Source organism: Neodiprion virginianus, chromosome 1, assembly GCF_021901495.1.
Source record: "Neodiprion virginianus isolate iyNeoVirg1 chromosome 1, iyNeoVirg1.1, whole genome shotgun sequence".
NCBI lineage: Eukaryota > Metazoa > Arthropoda > Insecta > Hymenoptera > Diprionidae > Neodiprion > Neodiprion virginianus.
The window spans coordinates 10,802,817-10,830,169 of record NC_060877.1 but is presented as its reverse complement, the minus strand read 5'-3'; the positions used below and the strand labels follow the sequence as shown (position 1 = coordinate 10,830,169).

The following is a 27,353-nucleotide window of genomic DNA, read 5'->3' as shown; positions in this document are numbered from 1 at the left end:
TTCTTGAAAGTTATACGCTCACCAATAATTCTTAATGATCCAACATTTTCTCTTCCGCGTGTCGAATAAACAAGTTCAGTAACGTTCTTTCCACGATTCATATTACTCAAAGAATTGAAAGAATTGCTTCCACGAGTATTGGTTTTGAGAGGTGAAAACTTCTTCGACGTTTCTGTACCGTTGCTAAATCTATTTCCAATAAATTCACCAGGGGGGAGAAATTAACTTTTCGCCAATATCTTCGGCAAGTGCCCTGCGTGTATCTCAGTAGCGGCATTGTATTCAAATTTCTGCCGCTTATTCACGCTCGGATTTATGGACGGATATACATACATACATATATACGCATGTGTATATGACGGAATATCCGATACCCTGCGCCATAAAACCTTTTGTGAAATTTCATGCCCGGAGCTAAAACCGTCGACAAGCCAATTTCCCCACCAGGACTTCCGGTCTCGAAGGCATTAGCACAGTATTCGTTCAGTCAAAATAGGTCTGAATAAAAAGTAGTCGAGATATGGTTGCATTTTTGTGTACAGGGGTTTTCGACCCTCGGGAATCAAACCTAGAATCATGAGGTGCGTAGCAAAATTTGACTCTTCCCTCAAAAACTGCTATCGATAGATGAACAATGACCTCGGAAAATTCTACATTGAATTACGTCCTCGTACGTCGGAAACGGAGTCGGATTAACAAATTATGAAAAAAGATATTGTTTCAACAAAATTCCCCAGATGCCGTCGATAAGTTAAATTTCTTTTTTCTTAATTTGTTAACCCAACTCCGTTTCCGATATGTCAGGACATAATTCAACGTACAAATTTCCGCTCTGCACGATGGTCGAGTCATTTTTCATCTATCGATAGCAGTCGAAACACCGGCTGTGCAGCTCAAAACTGACTTCACATTTGACTTCCTAAGGGTCAAAAAAACCCATACACGCAAAAATCCAGCCATATCCTGAATATTCACAATACAGACCTATTTTGACTGAACAATTTCGGAATATCTGCAGACAATTACCGAGGCCATGCAGGGCTAGGTGGCGGGAAAATTGGACGACAGTACAATCCATCATCCCTCGTAACCGCGGACTGACAAACCTTCAGAAGCAGATGTGGCCAGCTGCATAATTCCGCAGATTGTATCTGCGAATGACCGACTAGCTTCTCCAAACGGTCGAAGGGACAGTGTCTTCTAGGCTTAGGGCTTTTTGCCCCTTCCATTACGAGAACGGAATTTCCCAAGAATTTTGGCCAAAGACCGTGAACGATGGAATTTGGTGAAAGACCTTAGTTAGCGGTCTGGACAGTGACGTAGCTGATACGCTCGGTATCTGAGGCCTGAACCACGAACGCGAAGTGTTACAAACTTCTCGACGTGATTAGGTTGAACCGTTACTCAACGAGACTCGAAACAAACTTGCTGCTTTCTTCCCGTACTGATGGGGAGAAAAAGAGCCCTTAATTTCTATAGGGAAGCTACGAAGACATAACAATGTGCGATAATATGCAGAAATTAGAAAAACATAGTAGAAATGATTGTGAGTGCCAAAATGATCAGGTTCCATTTCCAATTGTAAAGTTATCCAATTGGTATACCTAAGGAAAAATACACTATTCGGAAAGCATCGAATGCTGAGAGCCGAGTTCCAATAACAATTGACGAAACAACGACGATCATTTTTTCTCAAGATATTGCAACGAATTTAAGCTATTGAAATTTTTAATGACTTAAAATCGTTGAGTTGAGATTCGGAAAACAATGGGAACTGATTGGGAACGAATTAAAAAGTGAATTCAGAGGAAATGCAAGTCGAATAAAACCAAATTCGTTATCTGTGATAAATCAATTTTGGTCAATCTAAGTCTCTTGTCTGATTACCGAGCGAGTGTACAACCGCTTTTCCGAAGAATCACAATTTCAAACGCCAACTTCACTGCACTCCAACAATTAGTCTACCGTGATGCGAATTGACCTCAGGTTTCTACGCGGAACAATTAGGTGTACTTTACGTCGTTGAGGATGACCAGCGGTCAGTTGAGCGCAGGCGAGGCGAGTTGATCGTCGGGAAGGCAGACTTTGGAGGGTTGTCGGAGGCAGGCGTGAAACTCTAGATGATGATTGATTGATTAGGGCTGATGGAGCGTCGGCCTCGTTCTTCATCCCTGTAACGAGTAGCGTCAGAGTGTTCGTGTACACGTTCAAGCTACGTTGTTTAAAACTTTCGAATATTTCACCGTGGTATTATTTACGCTTGAACAAGTCACAAATTGATGGAACGAGCCTGGCGTTCGCCAGCTTGAATTCTTCCACGATTTGATCCCCGAGTTTTCCCTGTCCAAACTAACCGGCAACGTTCATCCCTCCCGGATGACGCGACGTCGCCCTAATTGCGCAGCGACGTATTACCAAAATTCTTACCAACAACGGGTCGACCCCAAACCACTTACAATTTGCAATCGCGTGTTTCTGCCCTCTTAAGACGCCCAGAGTCCGGCATGTAGCTGTCCAAGTATAATGACATTAAAAAACAATATCTCAGTCGGCGAAAATCAGCGACAAGCAAACGGATCGTACTCGGGAATTCTTAAATTCCAGCGAATACTGTACGTTCTTAACCGCGTATGATGAGGTAGTTCGTGAATTCATGAATTACAGATTTAATCTTGAAAATTTTACTCAGCTGGTGAAATTATTTAGCTCGGCTGCCACCTGCACTCACTTCAATTCGTTTCTTTTCTCAGACGTACCCGCGGTTCGCATATTACTTAGACTTTGTGAACAGAGTACCAACGTTTTTAACCGGAAAATTTTGCGTGTACTGGGTGTTGAGTATAATATTTAACAAGACATGCTTTTACGTTTGAATAAATACAGGCTGTAGGTATGTAACTCAATAGCTGCACAGCATAATGCAAATTTTGACAATCCGTTATCTTAAAATATAACCAACCGATTCATGACACTCTTTGGCACTAAATATACGCATATACGATGCCATTTACAGCGGTATGGAATCTGTTAGTAAAGTATTACGACGAAATTTTAGAATTCTAACGACGTCGCAAAACGTCAAAAGGTAACGAAATATCATAAAAAGTGACGTCAAGCTGTATATGAAACGTTCCAAAAGTTCAATAGGATTTTATAAATAATATTCAAACAACCATGTAGATTAATTTCAGGGCTTTCGTATAATTGTAGAAAATCTCAAAAAATAGTTTAACGTGATTTATTCGTGCATTGACAGATATATTTATTATTGATATTTCAAGTCGGTAAATATTTGGGAAATATCGAAAGATTTTTAGAAAAACAAGCGGTTACACCTCGAGGGTGAGTAAACGCCTTGGAATAATTACGGCTGAAGAGTGTCTCGGTGTATCGAGAAAATTGATGAGGTGCAAATCGAGTCAGAAAACATTTTCAAATTCCTCCGTACCGACGGGGGCTGCTTGTATACGCTCCTATATTTACGTACATGCAAATATTTAGTAGAAGTGAGAATTTGGGTTTACGTATTTATGCAAATGTATGCAATCTAGCTTGTTCGGCTCTGTAGAGATTTCAAGTGACGGAAATTGTGAAAACGTCGAGGGTTGGCTTCGCGTCCGTTGTGGCCGTGATGCCATCATCGCCAGGTACGTATTCTAATCGATTCGCCCTTAAAGTCATGCAGTACTCCTACCCTTACCGACCGAGCAAATTCACCCGTTTTTTTTTTATGTTGAACGAACAAACGAACGAAAAGGGTTCAAATTCTGACGACGCATCGCCCTTTTGTAACGGAATTCAAAAGAGTTATTCGTATCCGGAAAAGCGTCAAAAAAATGTGTCTGTTTTCATGCAATATTGAGGTCGTTAAACAAGAACTAGGAATTACAATAATTTCGTAAAAAACTACAATTTTTTTTGTCGGTTTTCCGGATATGAGTAGTTTTCAGGTATTCCGCTACAAAACAGCGATTCACCGTCAAAATTTGAAACCTTTCCGTTCATTTGTTCATACAACATAGGAAAAAAAAGAGTGAGTTTGCTCGGTCGGTAAAGGTAGGAGTACTAGATGACCTCAACTCGAAAGTTTAAAGCGTTAACATCACTAAATTTACTTACGCCGGGAGTTATCAGCGCCGTCGAACACCTGGACTAGAGATCAATCCAGGCCGACGTTGAACGATTTTCGAGAATCCAAATGCACTTTTGTGGGATCCGTAACGAGCTTACATTAGTTAGCCCCCCCTTGAGAAGCCGTATTCGAATTCGACTCGGTATCGCAGCGCTGAAAGCTCGTCAGTCCGCGACGAAAAGCCGACGAAGAAGCTTTCTCAGTAGGCAAGGAAAAATATCTTACATGCTAACCGGAATCGTGAGGTGAGTTTTCATCCTCTTGCTAATCCAATAAAGTACCGGAGAATTGTAGCCAATTTCATTTAGTGCGTCACGCGACTTAACTTCGGTACGTATTTTATCCAGATGAAAATACCTGCAGGTATAATGATTTTCATGACATTTGCATTTGCATTCTTGAGTAAAAGCGAGGATCGAAATATCCTGAATTTTGTGTAAAATCGATATTGGAACATTTCTCACGATTTTCCGATCAACATTTGATGACATATCGAAATAATAACATGTATTACAAGAAAATTTGACGCTTCAATTTCTAAATGGTTTTGAAACTTGTATTTATTTGTTTCTTTCACGAGAGTTAAAACTGTGTGAATAGAATGTAACTTTGATGCAAACTGAATTTTCTCTGTAAAAAAAATTCCTGGAGCTTTAAGACAATGAAGACTTCTCTATCCATGTTCACGTTATTCAAATTCCCAATTTTTATGGCCACATTTTCACTGTCAACCATGATTGTGTATCTTCAAATAAAACATCGAAATATCTTCCGTCATTGTGGAAGGAAGGGTCTTTCGGTTCATCGAATATTGTTCTCTGCTTTGATGTGAATGTTACTTTTATTCGACGTAAAATTTTTGTAGTCAAGAAATAAATATTGAATTAGATAATCCACGGGCATGGAATGTTACGAAGCCCATTTTTCAGCGCGAAAAGTATTAACGCATTAATTACCTACTCAAAGTAATGCTATAACAGATAAAGAAATTTAGAAAAACAAAATTGCAGAGTACCTTTACCAGAAATTGCGCCTTATTCATATTCCGCAGAGTCAGAGTGCAAGGTACCATTGCGGAAACAGCCCCCCCCCCCCCCCCCCCTCGTTAAGTCCAGAGCTTTGTTTAACAGGATTCAGTGAAGGTATAGAGTGAAGCACTTTGTGTGCTCATTGCGCAAGGCAGTCGTCTGCACGTTTCTAGCTATCCGTGCTGCAGTGGGAAAAGAGAGTAACGCAGGGACGTAAATGAAGGTGCCTTTTTTAAAACACCGAATAAGCAAGAAGAAACATTACAAGTACTACACATACGTGAGAGAGTTGCGCGCGAGGTACGATCAGGCCGATGATTTCCCCAGACGACAATTCTCCGCGTATTTATCACCATTTGCGGTTCACTACGTTCAGCTTAAGCTGCGTATACATACAAAGACGAATTTATCTCTCTTGTGCCATGCGTCTCGAAACGCGCATGATCTTTGTTATGCGGGACTGGCAGAATTTTTTTCACAGCTAAACATGAGACAGTATATAGTGCCGGTGCTGTTTGCGCTAGAACCTCGATCAGTTTAAGGTACCAGAGGTTGGTTGGAATCCTAATTATTTGGACACTGGGTCGTGGTACGAGGGTGAAGTTAGTAACGTTAAAACGCCGAAACATCACAGAAAAGTTCATTATTATAAAATTTTAGAACAACTTTTAAGAAGTTGGTTTTTCAAATTATGAGTACGTTTTGTTTATTATGGTTCAATAAATTTTGGGTAATCCTAAAGGTGCAAAGTAACGATGCCTCACAAACAAGCATTGTTAAAGTAACGGCACTAACTTCAATCCATATCCTCGTAGATGTGTCCGCAGTCCAATCTACCTACCAAACTACAATCATCATGAAACCTCCCAGGTCGATTTTATGAACAAGTATATTACGTCGATCCGTATCATTTTCAAATTATACGTGGCATTCGGTCATCTACATGTTATCCACGATGTGTGAAGAACCTGACTGCGAGTTTCTTTGTTGTAACGAACACTCATGTTTGTATGAACTGATCAGAAACTGCATGATCAGCTAGAAATGACGAGGAGTTTAACAAGGAAGACAGAGCAATGATCGATTGGTAGATGCGTAAGACAACTAAGGCTGGAGGTTTTAATTTCGATTCTTTTTGCTATGTGTATGAATAAAATTCACTGTTTAGGTATTCCGAATCGTAGCGATTTGACAAGTGTGGCGAACTGAAGTGACGATTATATTTTAATTACAACTTACGATTACACACCGGTTTTTACAGAAGACCAATCAATAGGTACCTGACGAGGTTCCAATCTGGCAAAAGCAATAGCAGGATCACGCTTAATCGCAGAAGTCGTAGCCAATTCTGATAGGATTCTGACTATTCTCCAGATCCACGCGCCCAATTTTCACAAAGAGCGTGTGATGTGAGCTGGACCACCGACGTTGAATGAACGTGCGATAACGTGCCGCAGAGTCCATACAGATTAATTATAACTGGCCGGTTTCCCGTGAGGAATGAATGAAATTTTGGTAACCGGATGGTCGAAAATGAGCATTGGTGCCAGAGAGTCCAGGGTGGTATGAATGGCAATTGTCGATGTCAGGTTCGAGATGGACCACCGGGGGACGTCTGGCTTCCGGTGATAACGTCGAATCCACTCTCCGTCCCTCCTTTCCCACCACTCCATCAATTCCTCTTCGCCGTGCGAGCTCCTCTCCCGGTGAATTGGTTGGCACAGCATTGTAGGTAGCAACAGTGCGATAATCGTGTGTTGTATCCATCTCGTTTTCATTCCAGGCAAAGGTACACCGGAAGTTCCGGTTCCGTGATGATCCAGGTAGCAGAGCGATGAAGAAGCGGGTTCGCCTCGAAGCGAAGGAGCCAAAGGAGAACAAGGAAGTGAAGACCGGGAGAGAAGGAAGGGAATCAAGGCAACAGGACAAAGGCCAGGACGCAATCGCCCTCGAGGACGAGGCCCAGAACGAGGGTTTTGCCGAGTGGCTTCGGTCCAGCAGCGGAGTCGAGCTGATGAGGCTCTTCGTAATCGCGAATTCGCTGGTCGTCTTCGTAACGATGGCCTGGCCGAACATGCAGGAGGCCCTCTACATCGTCAAGGATTTCATAATGGGCGACGAGTAGTGTGATTCCCTCCTCACCTACCAGGGAACACAGACGCGGAAGCGAAGATGCTGGCCTTTATATTCCGCGGTGTCTTCCTGGTCGGCATTGTCTCCTGGTACAGCACAAGCGTCTGGAAGATGATCGACGGCTACTTCAAGGATCGATTTCAGAGTTACCTCCGTGCCGAGTACGACAAAAACCCCCAAATGCTCGCCGACCTCCAGGCCTACAGCGCGGCCGCTGGTAAGAAGAGTCCAGCTCTACCGACCGCCGTCCCACCAGAACCGGACGTTGGCGAAGCCGTTCACATTTGCTCGGCCGAAGTTTGCCCAGCCGCCAGTAACAAGGCCAGTAACAGCATGGACCCGAGAGATGGATTTTTGGGCAGTGAAAAGCAGCCGGAAACTGCAGCCGCAACCGAACCGCCTCTGATGGTCGAAAGGAATCAGAGCAGGAGAGCAAATCACGCCGGTGAAGAGTTGAAAAACGATTCCACGAAGATGAGAAAGGTCAAAGAATCGAGAAAGCCGAAACGTAGGTCGGTCGAAGGTGGGAAGCCCTCGAAGAAAAGACTGAAGACCATCACCCTGACGGAGAAGGACTTCGCTTCGACGAGAGTAAAGGTCACACCTCAGGACTTTGACGAATTTGATGCAGATGAGAACGTCGCCAAGGAAATCGAGGACGAATCCCACGGCGTTCTGGTGTCGAAACTTCCGTTCAAACCTAAGGCGGATATCGGGGACCTTCGAAGGGTGTCGGAGGAGGAGTTCTGCCCTTTGACCTTGGAGGATGAGGTCTCCTGTCGGGAGACCAAAACTTGGCCTTGAATGCTTGCTTCGCACACATGCCGGAATCTTGAACGACCATTGTGGAATTTATAGTCATAAAAAACCATTGAATTCAAGTGAAATGAAACAATTTTAAGATACTTTTTAATCTGTGAATGAGATTCCAGATCTGACCTTCTTCGAATCGACAACGAAAATTGGGTAAAATTGTCTGTAGCGGTATGGTAGAAAGCTACCTGTGTATAATATTTGCTTAATATTTTCTGGTAGTAAAATTATCAGGCGAGAAATTAACTCTCCGTTTTTATTATACACATAAAGTTGAAGCGCAGATATTTATTCGACTATTTTGATTAACTTGTTCCGTTATGGAGGCGATTATAGGCACGATTTCTACGAATGCAATTGCCGGACAAACGGACTTGACCCTGATTGAAGCGGACTGCATGTACCAGGACTATCAATCGCCAAGATATGTTCTGTCTGGCAGGAAATCCATCACTCGTCGCAATATTGTGTCTGATAAGAAGCTATTCACCTACGCTTTTTCTCGTTGTTATGTGTCTCGAATAATTTTTACTAACTAAATCTCCGTATTTAATTACCGTTCCATAATGAACAGTTGTATAGCTTTTCCTTTGAAATTAAATACAATTCGAGACCTGATTCCTATGTTAACATGATATATTAATGTTCCTATTCCTAGACAAATGGCGTGTATTAATTAAGAGAACGCAACTACATGTTATAGTCATTCGCAAGCAGAACTATGTCGCATCATTTAGGAGAAAAAATTATAATCCTGACGGAGTTTCAACCTTAGCACATGGCATCTTTGAAGTAAGTTTCGTGAATAACGCGTTTATTAACCACACCCAACAAACCTTAAAAACTATTTGTACTAATTTGACTAATTTTTCAATTCAAATCTAGCAGCGTCCCTGTCTCTCGCATGCGGCATATCTCGTCTATTCTGACCCCATAATGACCAATGCACTTATGAATTTTTTTCATCACTACTTTTGTCATCAACCTACAGATACAGTAAAATGAAAAAGAACTGTTCGAATCTGAACTTATCAGATGCGGTATGCGTGAGATGAATCAGAACATTGAATATCTCGTATAAATGCAACACTAATGCGGTTCGCTGCAATTTTTGATAAGTAAAAAGACCGTAGATATGCTGCACATTCACTAAGCGGCTCTGCGCCTTCTAATAATGGCTCCTATAAGTAATAGCTTAACGGTAAAAGTGGATCAAATCGTGTCGGATGAAAGCAAATCAAATGTCAAGCAATTGTTCATCTCATTGCAATTCTGCGCTACGAATCAATCAGCACATGGTAGCCTTTTACACGTTACGTATACGTAGATCTCGACTTACGTATCCGACATGCGCGAGTCCAATAAGTTTGTGGCACTTGGCCCGCTGTCCTTTCAAACGAACTGCCATAATGTATTTGTTGACTAACCAGGTTGGAAGTCCAAGGACAGGTTGGCCAGGTACCATGCAGGCTGTTCATAAAAGACTGGGTTTCGCAATGCCCTTTATGCAGAGCATTAAAGGCTGCAAAGCGCCCAACGCACGCGACAAAGCACTGCCATAGCTCTGATTTCAAAAGAATTTCGACCCTTCGTTCTGACAACAATTTAGCAGCTATGCGCGACTCGCATTGTTAAGTTAAGTTCAAACATCACGTACACGAATACTTCGACGGACGAATGAAAGAGGATGGAAATGAAAAATGAAAAATGTGCAGTTGGAAATAGAAAACGGTTACCAGAACTTCCCCAATTTTATCTCTATTCTAAGGAAGTAAACTCACTACGTCACCGCTTTTTTTGCTCGGAAGCTGGGAAATTTTTTGCCGGACTGCTGCAGCCGAAGTAGAGTCGTGAATAGCTGACCGCAGGCCGCATATCATCAACTACTTTTTTGTAAAGTGGCACGGAGATACGGTGGCTTGATAAATTACGTGGGAGAAAATTCTGAGCGTTTAGAATTCAGTGCATCAAGTGCAGTCACCATGCAAATGAGTAAAAACAGAGTTTTTCCTAACATAATTACAACGCAGGTAAGTCTCATCAACTGGAGTCCATTGACAATATCCTCAATGTACTTTTATTTTGCTCAACAATATTAGGTACAACAAAGATATAAAGAGTAACTTCATCTGAATGCGGGCCTGTGTAGCCAAAACAATTGACAAAGTACAACGACGTTGAAACGGAAGAATTCTGAAAGACTTGTATTCCGAATGAAATGTTTTCTGTGGGATTTATTTCAGCAATTGATTAACCTTTGAGACATGGTTCGTCGATAGATCTATGAGAAAAAATTTTGCTGCTTGGTTATGCAACAAACTGAGCAGTTAAATTAGAATATAACAGAACGATGTTGAAATTCTTTCTTCTACAATGTCTACGAAATTCTGAATCAAGAACATGCTCTCAAGTATGTCAATACAAATTTTTCACCTGTTATCAACTTTGCCCAAAACCACTCGTTATAATCTGTTTATTAGGACTTCTTTTTTGATCTAAAAAAAACTTATAACTCCTAAGGTTCCCAAGAAACTTGTCAATCCCTCGAAAGTACCTACTAAATATCGATTTACTTGTCAAACTAAGCATCGAAATGCGTATAAATTTCTCCGTATTACACGCCTAAGATGGCAAATCATTCAAACCACTACCTGGTGCATTACAGATGTAGAACATTACAGCCTTGTGCGTAAGCTGTGCTCAATTATATCGATACCATCTAGTTCTAGATCATTAGTAATTTCTATCATTTGCTACCGCGATCAGCCATTGTCCTTCAATAACGTCGTCGTGCAGTATTATAAATAGAACAGTTGTCTGTCTGTATAAACTAACTGTTGAACTGAATAGTATAACCATTCAATGATCTTGAACTTAGTCGTACTCGCCAATAGCGTAACAGGGATTTATTAGGCCACGGTGTAATTAACAAGCAGTGTATGACGTTCACTCTTCTAATGGTTAAAATCCCATCGCTATTTCCAAATCAAGGCAAAATACGAAATGCCAGATGAAAATTTCGTCATTTCATATTCGCTACGATTCCAATTCGAATGCAAAATTAAACCGTATAGTATTACAAATTGTAAATTAAACAGCATAATTACGCACAATATCATAACAAACTCTTAAAGCATACACGGTCTGAATTAAAATGAAAATTCTATAAGGCCAATCCAGTGACTGCACGCGATTGAATTGAATGTGTAACGGTATAATTTGCGCCGATTTACTACAAAACACAATGAGGCTGAAGTTAGTACCGTCGATGTGTCGAAACATTGAAACAAAAGTCACCATTTTGCACCTTGGTTTACCAAATTTCAAGTAATCCTAAAGTTGCAAAATAACAACTCTTTCCAAAGATGCATCATTACAATAACGTAACAAACTTCAGCCTGATAATACACGACCATGAAAAACATTCCTCGATTCATTCGCCTCGATGGATCACGTGAGCGTAAGACTGTCAGGACCAGACCGTCACTTTTCAAGAATACTCTAGGATTTCGAACCACAATAAAAAGGGACCATCCGATTTTCGTTGCATATCGCAAAAGTTGCCAACCTGTTGATTATCGTCATCCGTCTGTGATGCCCGAGGAATTTAAGGCTGGCTTAGGACGGGTCGCAGGTAAATTTCGAGCCGGGATTTTGGGCCCGGACCCCGAGACCCGGGGGGCAGCATTGTTCAGGGCCCGATGAGGGGGCGGGGAAGGCCGGAGCCGAGGCATCGACCTAACCTTAAAGCGAGATAAGGGCACGCGTATAACGCTGGTACATACCTCGATTATGAAATATCGGAGTGGGGCTGCGATCGAGGATCGATGGCCAGCTTCATCGGCGAGGAAGGACGCTTCGCTCGGCGATCGGCACGCACCAGACTCTCCACTTGTCAAAACATTCCAGTCCTCATGTACCCGCACAAAAACATCATATTCCGCGCAAAGTGTCGCGATAACGCGAACCGATACCGAACGGTTTGGAATTTAAGCGATTCCCGCGCAACTTTCCGGCCGCTTCTTTTACACTCGACGCAACGCGCCGGTTTTCGAACAAGAAGTGGATCTCGACAGAGCGGAAAAGAACACCCTTGATGTCACGGACCGATTTTTCTCGACAAAATTTTCAAACGACCGATAAACACCAGCCACTAACTCCAACCGATGTAGTAGCGCTTGACCTGCCTAACGAACGACCAATCGCAGACCTGCTAGCTCAAGAATGTCGGTTACAAGCATCCACTACACACGCCACCTGCCTCTCTCGAAGCCAAGACGCAGACTGTTCACCCAACTTTATACATACCTACTCTCGATCACTGACCGTTAAAAGGATAGATCCCTGCACGCCGTGCTGTGATCTCTACCTGTACACGCGGCTCGCTTCGTCACGTCACTTGTGGTATTGATGATTTTTTTAGAAATTAAACAAATATTTCAAGTTTTGCATCCGCGAAACGCATTTGCTTTGGTAATTTTATCAAAATAGTAAACGTTTCTCAGTTAACGATATCAGTTCAAGTGTATGGCTGATTGTGAATAACACTGGTCTTCGGAAAAAAACTTTTTTTGTTTCGCCTTCTTAGTATCGTGTGTAATTATAATAGATTTGATGCTTTTGAATCGAAATGTAGTAATAAAAAATATTTACCACTTGTACTTTTCACGTAATGTTTTTTAGCTGTTTTCGCTCACAAATTATAATAATCAAACACTAATGATAGCAACAATGTTTATAAAAAAAAAATAAGTGACAAATTTAAAGAGTTTAAACATTATAATCGTCAGAAAATCTATCTACTAATATAATTCTGGTTATTTTGTAGTCCTCTTTGATTTCGTATTTCGCGACATGAAGTCACAACTTTCTCTTTCTATCAGTCCGAACTGGTTTTGTATATACAGATATTACTTAAAAAAAATTCATATCATGTAATGCATACATGATAGCAAAAAATGGATAGCAGATATAGATTCGGCACATTAATAAAACCTTCGTATCTATAACATATTTTATTGAATGGGGATTTCACTGCAGACCTGTTTAATTAATTGATAAGGAATCACGACAATGTTCCCCAAAGTGTCGAAAATTTCAACAAATTCAAAAAGCTTGTTTAGGGGTAACGAAACGTTGAAAATAGTGAATGCATTTTCACGAAGGAGAGCTGAGGAAATAGTTTGGCATTTGATTCGAAAGTTGAAATTTCACTTTTATACAATTTTAGGCTTGGACATCGGGAAAACACCAAAGAAAAGTCTTTGGATCTCCAAATTTTCAATACACACGTTATCGAATTGTACTGGGTGATGTTTTGACTTTCGAAAATAGAAAAATCCGGGAAATTAAATCGTATTCCATTGTGACATAAACTTCACACACGTATTTGGCTGTTCTTTATTTGATATAATTTTTACTTAGATGTGCTCGAAAATAAAAATAACTTTTTTAACGTTGCCAACGATAGTCAAAAAATGTCCAATCTGTGGGCGGTAAAATGAACTTGACAGAGTGTACTTGAGATGTCGCATGCGCCTGACGTTATTCCTTCGAACTTTGAACAGAGTACGGTAAAGTATACCAAGTTGCCGGGAAACTGGCATACAAGAAGAATGAAATATTATTCTTTCGTTTCTGTAGATTATTTCATAACAAATTTTATCCTTGAAAAAGAGAATGTGATTCTGAACCTACGAGATCACGTTCGCGCTCAAATTTCGATCCATATTCCATTGATTGTGACGTGCCGTTCCAATTATCTGGCCACCCAAGATTCGGTGTTCCATAAATTAAATGACTATGCGAAGTGAGCCGTGATGTACAAAGGAGAGGTCCAACAGAGACAAAATTTAATGGGGACAAAGAAACGAATGGACCTCACTTAAATTAGAAAGTAATTGGACGGAGAAAAAGTGATAGATTGCAAAGGAATCTGTTAAAAACTCAAAATTTTCAGATCATTGATTAGCCTTGGAGAGGTTCTGTCAAGAAAATAAATTCTGTCAACTACGATCTATTTCCCCTTAGCAGTGTTTATTCTATTTCAGCATGAGGTGCAAAATCTAGGCTACTTTTCTGTAAACAAGATTTTTATCCCACCAGTATACTCCTCTATGCACATGTATTTCCGGCGTTGAAACGTTTTATTTTACGCATTGCATGCGTGCGTCACACGCTGGACAATCAACTTCATGTGCCATAGTAACGTACGTACACCCACGCATTAAGTTATTATGCAATAGAGGCAGATGAAACGGTGCTGTTTTCGTAGATAGTATCTCTCATTGTCAGCATCCGTCGACTGAACGAGTATATGAAAACCATCACTCCGAACAATATCGACAGTACTGTGATCGGTATTTTAAAGTCGACAATGCTGCGGGACACGAATATTTTGCAATCCAAGGGTAAAACCACATCAGTCATTCAGTATATAAACACATCAGGGAGCAAACATACCTGCTAGATTCAGGATAAACCCTGAGCCTACAATGAGCATAAGTTCGACCGAAGGTGAAAAAGTACTGCCCAAGAATTGACAGAGGCTTTAAAGTGGAAGAGCAAACGCAAAGTTGGTACAGCCGACCAGAATCTCATGATTGTTTACCCAGGATCGTTTTATATTCGAGGATATGTGACAATGCACTGAATATTAATCTGAAAGGTCGAAAAATACGGCTGACCCGATAAGGCAAGTTTATGACTTCCGCTTGAGTGCAATAGAACCATAACGAGAAGAGAAAAAAAGGAAATTGAATAACATCAAAGTCGCCAATGCTTGTTGGAAATGATCTCGAATAATTGCCAGAAAGATCAGTTAATCGGCGTGACCGGAAGTCAGCCGAAACTTCACCGTGCCTACTTCGTGTACACGAATTGACACACTGGCTAAGACGTTGATTACGTAGACTCGTAGATGTTTCAACGGTCAAAACTGTTGCTTGTTGCTCGTCGACGTGCAGCACTCAAGGTCGTTCAAGGAAGCGGGATACTTATTGTATCAAGACTCGTTAGCCTCGGTGACAGCCGTGATAGCTGACCACTGAACAATGGCCAGTCAGTGCGTGTCCCATGAGTGACTACGAACTGTGATCCCCCGAACTCGAACTGATCGTAAAACTGTTTTCAACCTGCATTTGGTGCTCTTCTCTGTTTCCGTAACCAAACCATGTGTCGCAAGCACAGGTACTTTCTCATGGACGTGCAATTGGTTCACCTCGTGACGTGACGATGGCGGCCCTCGTCAGACTCAAGAGGGGTAGCGTGCAGCTGCGGCACGCCGCTCTCGAAGTTAGGGGTGGGTGATTAATTTTTGACCCATTTATTTTCTCCATCATTTCTTTTGACAGTCAAGGAAAGGTCTCTTATCTTATACTTGGTCAACATTCGATACATCGGTTCCTCTCATTTTGTCTTATGAATTTCGCTAGAGATTTCTGTCAACTTCGGCACATGGCACCGTCGGTGTTCTTTTAAACAAAAGAAAAAACCAGATCACGGAAGGTTCGAACTCTGTGATCCCGATATTTGATCGGTCAAAAAAAGACGCGTCTATACCTTCTATGGTGTCGTGAACACGGAGAGCATAAAGAGTAGTTTTTACTGAACACTGCAGGAAAAGAGGGACACACTAGGTTTTTTGGTAAAGTATACTTCGTAAGATGCAGAATTTAGTCTAGAAACAGTGAAAAGTGAGCACTGTGTGCGGAGTAAAATCTGTTACATTTACGGTGAAAAATATATTTGACATAGGTATTTTTTACCAAAAATTTTGATATGTCCTTCTTTTCCTGCAGCTTCAAGTAAAATCACCTCTTTTTCTTCTCTCCGTAAACACTTGGTTTCCAGTCATTTGAATATTCAATAAAGTTCTATGGGTTGCTAAATCAGACTCAAAATTCGAAATTATGAATCTGAAATGAAATAAAAATTTAACCCAAATACAGTGAAGCAATTATATTCAAGGAATATAATGTTTACACATCTTACGAATCTGAAATAAAAACAATATGAAGTTGAATGTAGTGACATGGATTTTAAAAATTGTCAGGGATTGTTTCAGAATATAGTAGTTCAATCTGATATCTAGGCACAAAATGCAGCTTGGGCTGATCAAATTGTTCAAGCAATATAAATTAGCCTGTACTATTAATAAGTCAATGTTTATAAAAGAGCGAGTAAATTTGTTCGTATGACATGATTACAAACAATTTTTCCATATTCTTGCGATGTCGTTGCATAAATTACGTTAAATTTTCACACAACATGGAAATATTGACTTTTCTTTCAAGAAATAAACTACTCTGTTCTACTATTTTCGGACTGACGATTATAAATTACCAGGTACGTTTACGAATAATTCCTAGTTCACATCAACGTAACCGAAAAATGAAAATGCCTTGTAACAAAGTTTGTTAAGCAACAGACTTCTACCGCAATTCACGTCCGTTAACGGATACCTATGTGCTGGGTACTTAAAAGTTTCACGGAAATTAGACGTAGACGTTTAAATACTTTTGCAACGTATTCGATCGTGCATCTGTATCATGAATCGATAAATACGAGGTCGATCACTGCGAGTACATTATTCAGCCCACTGTAATAGAAACTCCATTAATCGCAATGAAGAATAATTTCTTCTTTGATAGATTCAAAAAACGTTGATAATATCTAGCGATCGAAAGATGACCAGATACCACTAAGGGGCCGACGTTTAGTAGATACGCGTAACGTCGTAATGGAAAAATTGGTTCACGTTGAAACGCAGATCTGCAAGACGGCCGCGGCGGAAAATTTAGCGCTCTTGATTATGCACCCGTCGACAAAAACTGCACGTCTCGCACCGTATCAGAGGCTAGGCAAATAGCTGATGTAATTGTATTCATATTCTATTATCGGAGTTAATTATAAAAAAAACCGATCAGTTGCCGCACGAGACAGTGAATGCAGAAGACGCAGAAAATGCGATAGCGTACGCTGAGTATATAAACAATAGCTGCAGAAAGACTATTCGTAAATATTATTCCGTACGGAAAAATCTTTATTTCTGTGACGATCCCTAAGTAGGGATTGTGGTAGTTAATAAATAATTGTTTTAGATAGACTGTATACGTAAAACCGAGGAATGACAAACGCACGTACAGCCAGCCTGTAGTGTCTGTATTGCGAATACGGACACTATAATTTATTCGCTAGGTATATTTGGCGATAATAAGCTACGTTGACGCAATACTGGCGCCGTACAGAGATAAGAAATCTCTGTGTCACTTGAGGAACTCCGTATTGAAAATTTCGGCCGTCAACTCTGTGAAATGGCGGAGTTCGTGAAGAGAGGAAGTGTGCACCTTGTCAAGTGTGGCAGTATCCAAATCAAACAAGCTGCTAAAGAAGTGCGAGGTTTGTACCCTTAAAGCCACGAAACGAGCTTTCCCTTGACAGTGATACGATTTATGCTTTCGAGCGGATTCTATGCGGATTAAACGAAAAATAAAAAGGAAAAAGGTACGTCCTGTTCGATGACGCAAGCGAACGCGTCCGCAATCAACGATCAATTTGACGCGCATATACGACATTTTGGTTCTCGAAAAAAGTTAGACAGTTTATCTCACGTGGATAATTATTCAAAAATAAAACTATTATTGTTGATGTTGAAACAAATTCAAATTCCACCACGGTGTCAGAAGTTAAAGGGACATAGTAAAATACGACATGCTATGACGTATGTCAAACATTGAAAACAATTTGTTTTCATCCGTGGATGAAGAATGTTTATTTTTACTCAAATCGTGTCGTGTCCTTATTTATTTATTTTATTCATCTACGTCATAATTGTTTTACAATTCTGACGACAGTTTCACGTTCATTATATTTCTTTGTCTACGCGATGCCTACGTACTTATTTTTCCGTCAAACATTAATTGGCACAACCAATGAATAAAACTTGGAGTTAAATTTCCAAACCTGAATTACTTGAGTGATATCGATTTCCGATCGCCAAAATAATTAATATAATTTTGCCAAAAGAACTTTGTGTGATTGCCATTGTTCAGCTTGAATAAAATTAATCTGCGCTATGCTGATTTTGGAAGTATAACGATATATTACACCTATGTCATTCGTTCCAAGAGTAGGTACACCGACAAACCCGTGAGCCTGCAATTCCGTGATATGATAAAACAAGTCGTGATCAAAGAGTTACAATAAGAATTTTATGTTTAAACGTTATTCCACCTGATATTCGAGCGACAGTAAAGAGTAAAATAAATGGCATTCTGAAACGAGATTTGCTGAATTTCGAATGGCAATAGCGGAATAAGATTCTTGAGAAAAAGTGGCGCAATACAGCTGAAGAATTATCAGGTATGCAAATAAATGAGAAGGTCACCAGCATCCGAGAACAACGGGTTTGGCGTCTACTTCAGTTATCTGCACAAGATCAAATAGTTGTTTTGTGTACGTTGCGATAACGAAAAGCACCGTTAGTTGTCATACAGAGACGAAAGAACTCAGCTTCGATCAAAATTTATGCGTTGTTAAATATTTCAAGTTATAGGTTGATGAAATATTCCGTAATTATAAATTTTTAGGGTCAAATCAAGACCGTCAAAGAGATGGACGATCTGCTATCGACGAGTTTCACAAATATTAATAATAAATTGAGATAAGAGCTAGCTTCGAACTGTCTAATATGTTTACGAAAATATAACACGACCGTGTTTGATTATAGATCAGTGCTGGGTGTATTCACTATCCTAAATCAATCAGTCAATGATCAACGCAATAAGTAAAACGTCTACGAATCAGTAAAAAAAAATAATTTCATCCTTTGTTCATCTGTATACATAAACAAGAATAATTATGCAGGTGTATTCACCAAATTTTCTGTTAAAAGTTTTGAATCAAGTGCAGTTTAAGGTAATGTAAAATCACTTGAGGTTACTTAGAATTATATGAATTAGAAGTGAAGTCAAGTTATACGACTAAAATTCACACTCACCCGGTAAATAGTAAATTTACGTTACGGAAATCATTCTACTAAATACGTTTGATCGAAAATAGTTTTCAGAATGAAGACTAGTTGGATTGACTGAAGTTTCACTGTAATCTTACTTATTGTTAGTATTAACTTCGTCTCAGTCAGTTGAATTAACCGCGAAAAGTATATTTTCTGCCGTCATTTCTCTCGGTAATACCGGTCCGACATCATCATGATGGTACTATGCCACGTTCACAAAAAATCGAAGATAATGAGATTTGACCGAATTCTCACCCCAACACAAATTCGATAATTTTTCAGCGGCAGTTCGAGCGCGACACGTAGTCGCGGCTCTGGTTGCCGTAGGCTATGCCCTTTGCGGCGCCGTAGAAGTCAGCGCCTCCGTAGCCCTTCTAGCAAAGCAAGAAGACAACCATGCTATCATCGACACGTCGTGGCATTGCAATATGCTCGTCAATATCACGAGCCGCAATAAAACCGAAGACCACGAAGTCATTCTCATGGAGGTAAGTGAAAAAGCAGATATGTCAAATTACAGACACGTGCATATGCACATCCATCATAGCGGAACCACCGAATCCAATGTCCGATTGACCAATCATCATGCTCCATGTTATATTAGCCCGAATTCGATTAGATCTTCAAGTGAAAGAAGGTTTATTCCTCATTTAAACGGAATCATTTGACGTACGGTCAAGTAAAGTACCAAACATCCTGACTGGGAGCAATAATTAAACTACGTTAAGTCGCAGATTCGCTATAAGCAATGGATACGGTAAACCTTTGATCTCGTGTTTTAATGCACCCTCCAAAAAACCTGCGAAATCAAAAGCTGCAATGTTTCCACATAGCTTCGCCGTTTTTAATTCAATCGCCTCAATTACTGCTCATTATCTCTTCTGGCCATAACTTCTACTCCATTACTTCTCAATGCCTGACTTATAAATTCCAGTTACCGCAAGAGGAGCACACGGAGTCCATTATGCGCGAAGCATTCCTCTGGGGTCAGGTAGCAGGTCCCATTCTAGGGGGTTGCCTAGTCTGGGGTCGTTCTGGACCCTCCATCGTCTTCTCTCGCGCTGTCCTCAGTGCTTGTCTGGCCTCGCTTTTGGTGCCCGCTGCTTGGAAAGCACCGTCGCACGTCGCACTCAGGTTGTTTCAAGGCCTGTGTACAGTGAGTATGAAAGAACATACTGCATATATCAATGACAACAGCATGAAGGACGTAAATTCTGATCATTTGTACACCCGCAGGGTGCCACAATGCCCGCGGCTCACATGTTGGCGATGACATGGTTCAAGTCGACGCACAGAAGTTGGTACTTCTCTTGCTACGCGGGTAAGTAGAGGCCTCTCTTCTGCAGCAAAGGACGTCAAAAATTCTAGACTCTCACAACTTCGTTTCTCTCCGAGTTGATTACGTACAGCCAAAAATCTCGATTATTTTTACAGCCGTAAGCGTTGGCTATTGCCTTATGGGGTGGATTGGTACTGCAATGGTTCGTGCCTTTGGGCGCGACTCACTGTGCTACGGACTTGCCATACTCGCTGTTTGCTGGTACTTCGCTTTCAACCGCTGGGTTAAGAACTCTCCGAAGTCTTATCAGCACGACACCAACGTGAGATAATGTGTTATTTACGTGTATATAATGTAGTCTGCACCTCGTCTAATATGCACGAGACGTTACCTTCATTGTTCGTACATTTACTACTTATTTTTCGAATCCTGATTAAAGTTCCTAATACGGGAGTAAATTGGTGCTCAGTTTGAAAATGAAAAGTTCGACTTCCAAGCTTGATGCAGCTCAATGCCAAACTTATTCTATCAAGTAATGTATTTCAATTTTTCATTGACACGTGGCAACAGGCAGCGGTAATCCCCTGGGGAAAGCTGTTGAGGTCCGTTCCAGTCTGGGCATCTGCAGTGGCAACAATGGGCAATCAATGGGGTGATGCCACGTTGTCTCTTGGGATGACCAAGTACCTGAAGCTGATATACGGCTTTTCCACGGCGAACGTAAGTGTCTACCGTTTAAAATAATTGTTAAAATTTGGTTCACTCGACGAAGCTGCGACAGATCAGGTACTACAACTGTAGAATTTCTCATTTGTCTCGTGTTTTAATGCCAACAAAATATACCTCCAGGACTCAGTGCTCACTACACTACCGCACATTGGGCACTTCATGGCTGCACTGACTTGCGGTCTCCTCGTGGACCATGTTCGAGAATCTGGTATGGTCTCAACAACCACTGCCAGGAAGCTGGTTGTATACATGGGTAAGTCAGGAATGGTAACTGAGTTCTTTAAGTAACTCATTGCGGAAAATGCAGGTCTTTCATTATTTCAGAGGATGAATTAGATTGCTGTATTTTAATTAGTCGTTATTCCAAAATGGAATATTCGTTCCTCGAATCGATTGATTACATTTTTTCGAATGCTATGGCACCTCGTGGAAGTTAACCATACTTTGCACCAATTTAAATACATTTTTTGACAGTAAAAATAAGGAGTAAGCTACGACTTGGCTAAAAAATGCATGAAGAAATTAAACAGATTCATTTTCGAAACATGTGAGACACATCAAGTTTCACTAGCAGTGCAATCTTGAATCAGGATCATATCAGTGAACACTACGACCAACATTCCATTTATACGTCACAGTCCATTCTTAAAACTAACTACACTACATTCCATTTATACGTCACATTCCATTCTTAAAACTGATGCAAAATACCCTAAGACGATATATAATGTTTATTTCAGCACACTTCGTACCTGCTGCCCTTTTATTTGTGGCGGGATACGCAGGTTGTCAGGCACTTGGTGCCGCTTGGCTCGGGATCGCGGCCCTCCTGGTCTCCGGAACGGCCCCTGCTGGTGCCCTGGCTGCAGTCGCCGATTTAGCTCCTGAAGAATCACCGGCGTGTGCAGCGGCTGCGTGCGCTCTTTGCTCAACCCTCGGAGCAGCGGGACTTCTAGCTGCAAACTACTTCGTCACTCAAGCAATTCACGGCTCAGTAAGTCGATGAAATTAACGATATCTGGATACGAAATAACATTTTTTGTTTCGTATACAAGATATCGATACGATAACCGGCGGAACTTTCCACGCGGTTTTGTCTAAAGTTCACGAAGAGACTTCTTTACACAACTGAAACACTACGTAAATTTGTTGACAGATTGCAGGCTCTTGGCGGTTGGTTTTCGGGGTGGCTTCCGTGGTTCTATTTTCGACAGCGGCTGTGTTTCTGGCACTTGGTAAGGGGGTACAGCAGCCCTGGATCCCGTCAGTTGCCAGACCGAAGAGTCACGACGTGATCTATGAACAGGATTCTCTCGAGCTTGACTATGAAGACGTCGGAGTCCAGACGGAACCCTACGAGTTGTTCGAGGCCTACACCTTGACCGAGGACGTGGAGAGCGTAAAAGAAATGCCTCGATCCGCCTCAGTCCATTCGAAAGCTTCAAAATTATCCGTATAAATAATACATTCCAACATTACACATCAGCTGGCTCTCGTCAGTGGATTTGATTGCTCGAGTACTGAACGTGCTCTGCAGCAGTTGAACAATGATACAGACCTGTTCTTAACAGAAGTTTGAAACCTTACAGCTTTTTCACGGTTCAAACACGTTAGATCTAGGAAATGTTAGACCGATGTCAAGAGAGAAAAATAACTAAGTGAATGTGTGGCTACAAACGAAAAATACATGCATAATACATGCTTGATAAAATTAATTGAGAATGATAATTAATTGGATCGGTGAGGGGACGAAATATGTCAACGCATTTCTCTCAGCGGTATAGGATCGCATTTGATATTTACAGACATATGCTATGTAATAATGCCTCGTCTGCGACTTGCCAATTTTTAGAATTGTACAGCATATTTAATAAGGATAACAAATTAACGTATAGTTTAAGACGCTAGTCGTGGAATTATAAATTTTTAAGAAAATGTTACAGTAAGGAAGATATTGTAATAATAATACTAACAATAGTGTCAATGATGGGACCAGTAAGAATTATTGTTATACTGATGTACAGGGTGGTATTTTTTAATCGTACTAAGCAAATATCTCGAAAACTAGAAGAGATACGAGAAAAAGTTTGATCCAAAACCAGGGGGGGGGGGGTTTCGAAGGGGATAATGCTAAATATGGGTTGATTTGTGAATTGCGCCACTTTCTAGATTTTTTGAATACATCGTGATTTCAGATAGGAATCACGTATTTTGACAATCACTGGCGATTAACAGGTTTAAAGACAAATTCAAAAACGCAAAAACATTTAATTTTTACAAATTATCAGAATTATTTTTCACAATCTTTAGAAAGTGAAATACTTGGTCATTTTTTGCTGAGACAAGGCATTGACCCCAAAGTTTCATTACTTTTTTACGGGCTATGGGAGTCGCGTGATCATCTCAAAAACACGATTCGTATAATTGTTTCAAACCATGGGGATCGATGCTTTATTTAACGGAAAGTGGTTGAGTAAGTTGCTTTTTCGACATTGAGAAAATTTTTGGAATTCTTAAATTTATCTAAAAATTCTCACCTTTTTGAATTTGTCTTGAAACTCAGTATCAGTCGTTCATAGTCAAAATATGTGATCCCTATCTAAAATCACGAAATTCTCGAAAAATCACGAAAGTGGCGTAATCCACAAATCAACGCATATCAGTGTTATCTTTCCTCTTCAAACCCCGTCAATTTTGTGTTAAACCTTTTCTCTCATCTCGACTAGCTTCCGAGATATTCGTCTGGGGCAATTAAAAAATACCACCCTGTATAGAGATGCAGGTCTAGGTTTTATCTCAGAGACACATATCTTTTCAACAGCATTCGACCCCATTTCTCGAACAAATTGTTCTTATTCTAGGATCACGATACTATCGAAATTGTAAGCTAGAAACTTTCTATGACTTTTTATAAACTGATTTGTTGCTTTCCCATACAAATTAAACTTTTGTCTAGGAAAATATACCTTACATATCATAACAAGAAGCACCTTTTACATCGTTACCTTCAGTTGAATATCATATCTTTTCAGCGGAAACTTTGTACGAAACTTGATGAAAATATTTTGTCAGAAGTTTCCTCAAAGGTTTTGAGTTTAAAAAATTGTTCTGAATTGGAAATTTTCAAGGTTATTGAATAAGAATTGGAGAAGGATGAGTGAAGGATAAAAATAAGAATGGTTTGAACCGTAAGGTAACGACATTTCAAGAAAAATCTGCCTTATTTTTCGAAGTTACTCAGAAGCTGCGAAATAAAGTTGTTCAAATGTACATAGTAGATAAAATTATATGAAAATCTATGAAATTAATATTTTAATTGAAGATAGAGATGGAATGAACACCCTCAGATAATGTCGTTTATCCGAAAATTTCTATCTCACATATTTTTAACTATAGCTGTTGGTTAATTCTTTAAATATATAATTTACATACGATAGGAATAACTGTGTTGTAAGTTTTAAAAAAACAAGGAAAGCAATGAATTATTCTTGCTCTGTGAATTTGAACAATTGTGTAGGAAGCGATTTTAACAATATGAAAGCAAAATTAGTAAACTGTCAATTTCACGTTTTGTGACCCACATTGAAGACTACTTGCCAATATGTGAAGCTTAAAATTTCTTAGATCTGAACTTAATCACTGAAAAAACCCTTGATAAATATTTACAGTTATCAAGCAACACGTGCACGTTATCCAGAAAATAGTAGAAATCGTTTGATTAAATCTGGTTGATTTTCTGACCAACGCGCATATGTTTCTACCACTACAAGTGTTTCAAATTCATCATCACGTAGATCGTATGTAGTGTATGTATTCACCCGATATCATTCATATTACAAAAACATTACAAAAATATTACAACTATGATATTTCATGTTTCTGTGAATATTTTAGTCAGATTTTTGTGACATTATAAAAGCAACGTAACGTTTGTACAGAAATATGAAATTTATCGTGTTTTTTTAAGTATTCATTGAACGTTGGAGTGTAATGTTTTAATAATATTTCTTCAATGTTTCAGAGTTCAAAAAGATAAATATTTATAAAAACTCAACAAGGTAATTCTGGTTCCAAAATCTTCCTTACATTATTAGATCCGATCACATATTTGAAGTTTTTGTTCGAAAGAAATTAATATTATTTATTGAATCTTTGGGCTCATACTTCGAATTCTGTAATTCCCCTGGTTGGAAATCCAGCACGCTATCTACTCCTCGCTTGTCACAAGACGTTGCTTATAATTTCGATAATGATGGAGAATCGAAATCAAGATTATACCGGGTTTTTATAATTTTTTCACAATTTAAACGTGGATACAAAATTCATTCAGAAAAATTATTTCGATACGTGAGATTGGAGATGTCAGTAATCCGCGTACGTACCACGATTTGTCTTGACTAGTCTACCGTTTAAACTGCTTCAAGTTTTGAGTGCCCAAGCAAATGTGTTTGGTGACCGTTCGTTTTTGAAATAATTTGATATGATGCAAATGTCGTACGTAACATATATCCACTATAGAAAGTTAACCTTTGACTGCCACTGTAGCATATTTAATACAATGACAAAACAGCAATTTTCTTAAATATATTCTCCAATTCTGATTCAAAAATCCCGAAGTCATTTGAAAAATTGTAAATGCACTCTAAAGAAAGTTTTCAATGAATAATTTCATTTTGAAAAACGTTTTACTTGTGCATGAAAATTGAAAAACTCTATATTTAAAAAGTGTAATTTTTCAAAGATTTTGATTAAAAACAATGATTTTTTTCAACGCGAAAAAGGCTCGGCTGGTAAAGAATTTAGATTGGAATATTTTGGATACGAGACAGATGAATTATTTTGATTATCTTACGAAACGTCAACGCGAAAAGATGATACATGCATAATTTCCGTTAACATACCACGACCAAAAGTTCGGGTGGGTTCAGAAACTCCCTAGGACAGGAACAGAGCTAGTCAGGTCGCTGACGCGAGAACAAATGATGTGTCAGTAAGAATGATTGCTAACAAAATTGACTGCAAAATTTTCATTGGTTATCATTGTACAAGTGCTGCTGCATGCCCGACGAATAAACCAATCGCATCATTCTTACACAATAATACTCAAAACACCTGAACTAATGTTGGTAGGAGAGGTTTGAGTATCTGAAACAGACGAAGTTATGATTAACACAATGACAAAAGTGCATGCACGGACAACAACAATGTCGAGCCTGTAATTGAAGAAACTATTACACATCTTTGCAATCAAAATCAATTTTTTACATGGAATTATTGAATTAAATATGTTGTTTGAGTAAAGACTCAATGTTTATCGGTGTACTTGTGTAAAAAATTATTCCGGTGCCCTGAAACAAAAGAGAAGACAATCAGTAAAAAAAAAAAGAAACACTTCTGTACACCTCTGATATGTTTTATAAATACTTACGACAAGATTCCTCACTATCACTATACACTCCGCGGTTTTTATCCCCGTGAATGGGCCGCCGGCTTGAAAATGCCGCGCTTTCTCTCAGAACCAAAAAGTATCAAGTCAACGCGCAGCAGGTGCGACCAATCGAAGCTTGAAAACTCAGTTGTTAGTAAAAAAAAATTGATTGAAGAGCTGCAGGCTTAACACATCAAGTGCTTTACACTTTTTTTATATACCGTTTACGAAATCGCTAAGCAAAAGACGAGATCAATCGATTCGCATTATCAGGGTCGCGACAATTTTGCTCAAGTATAATATTCCTTGACTTTTCGCTGACTTTGCCCATCAAAAAATGTACAAGTCCCTGTCGTTTACCCACGAAACTGAGGTAATGATAGGCAGCTTTTACGACAAAAAGCTCCAGAAGTTTTGCACCTGGAGTACATTAATTTGGATCTAAAAAACACAAATAGTATTCTTTCGTTTCACACGAATAATTAGAAATTGAACCACATCATTTCTGACAGTTAGCTTAGCTGAATTTACGGAGCATGGCTGAAGTTTGAAAACAATTTATATAAGAAGTGCGTTCTTCCCTACGGTCCATCATAATTCCCTGATTTTTTCCGATAGGCAAAATTCCCCGACTATTCCCGGTTCCCCGGTGTTCCCGATACGTCGCCACCCTGATTATCAATCATCGAGCAAAAGACCCGTCCAATTCCCGTGATTAATCTACGCGCAAAAAGGCGCGATCGATTAACCCGTCAAAAAACCTTAAATATCTAGAACTTGTCGCAAAATTCTGT

General features: G+C 39.8%; 4 protein-coding genes across 6 annotated transcripts in view; 3 read left to right on the top strand and 1 right to left on the bottom strand.

Annotated features, from left to right (window-relative positions):
- The window catches only part of LOC124297008 (uncharacterized), a 115,269-nt gene extending 102,905 nt beyond the window's left edge, over positions 1-12,364 (bottom strand). Inside the window, exon 1 of the mRNA XM_046747566.1 lies at positions 11,892-12,364. The gene's annotated coding sequence lies outside the window, so the exon portion shown is untranslated. The remainder of the gene's footprint in view (positions 1-11,891) is intronic.
- Positions 4,250-7,285, top strand: LOC124297045 (uncharacterized). Of its 2 annotated transcripts, none has more exons than XM_046747632.1 (2): positions 4,250-4,377; positions 6,944-7,285. In XM_046747632.1, exon 2 carries the CDS (start codon positions 6,995-6,997, stop codon positions 7,283-7,285), a length of 291 nt encoding a protein of 96 aa, XP_046603588.1. In that variant the 5' UTR covers positions 4,250-4,377; positions 6,944-6,994. The 2 variants fall into 2 exon arrangements, with proteins under 2 accessions (XP_046603588.1, XP_046603595.1); XM_046747639.1 differs by lacking the exon at positions 4,250-4,377 and adding an exon at positions 5,342-5,460.
- LOC124297032 (uncharacterized) lies at positions 7,333-8,724 on the top strand. Its single transcript, XM_046747606.1, has one exon. It carries the CDS (start codon positions 7,333-7,335, stop codon positions 8,095-8,097), a length of 765 nt encoding a protein of 254 aa, XP_046603562.1. The 3' UTR covers positions 8,098-8,724.
- Positions 12,365-14,482: 2,118 nt separating the features above from the next.
- On the top strand, positions 14,483-26,450 carry LOC124299569 (sialin-like). Of its 2 annotated transcripts, none has more exons than XM_046752837.1 (9): positions 14,483-15,406; positions 19,406-19,611; positions 20,058-20,279; positions 20,360-20,444; positions 20,558-20,724; positions 20,973-21,122; positions 21,252-21,384; positions 21,872-22,125; positions 22,288-26,450. In XM_046752837.1, the coding sequence occupies exons 1-9, from the start codon at positions 15,340-15,342 to the stop codon at positions 22,588-22,590; spliced, it is 1,587 nt and encodes a 528-aa protein (XP_046608793.1). In that variant the 5' UTR covers positions 14,483-15,339; the 3' UTR covers positions 22,591-26,450. The 2 variants fall into 2 exon arrangements, with proteins under 2 accessions (XP_046608793.1, XP_046608788.1); XM_046752832.1 differs by lacking the exon at positions 14,483-15,406 and adding an exon at positions 17,155-17,505.
- The last annotated feature ends 903 nt before the right edge of the window (positions 26,451-27,353 follow it).

Bases quoted from the DNA above. Each gene is read 5' to 3' on its own strand.
- LOC124299569 (XM_046752832.1), top strand. From the start codon at position 17,421: ATGGCGGAGTTCGTGAAGAGAGGAAGTGTGCACCTTGTCAAGTGTGGC. The intron at 20,725-20,972 runs GTGAGATAATGT...ACGTGGCAACAG, and splicing joins CTTATCAGCACGACACCAAC to GCAGCGGTAATCCCCTGGGG. The intron at 21,123-21,251 runs GTAAGTGTCTAC...ATATACCTCCAG, and splicing joins ACGGCTTTTCCACGGCGAAC to GACTCAGTGCTCACTACACT.
- LOC124297032 (XM_046747606.1), top strand. From the start codon at position 7,333: ATGCTGGCCTTTATATTCCGCGGTGTCTTCCTGGTCGGCATTGTCTCC.
- LOC124297045 (XM_046747632.1), top strand. From the start codon at position 6,995: ATGAAGAAGCGGGTTCGCCTCGAAGCGAAGGAGCCAAAGGAGAACAAG.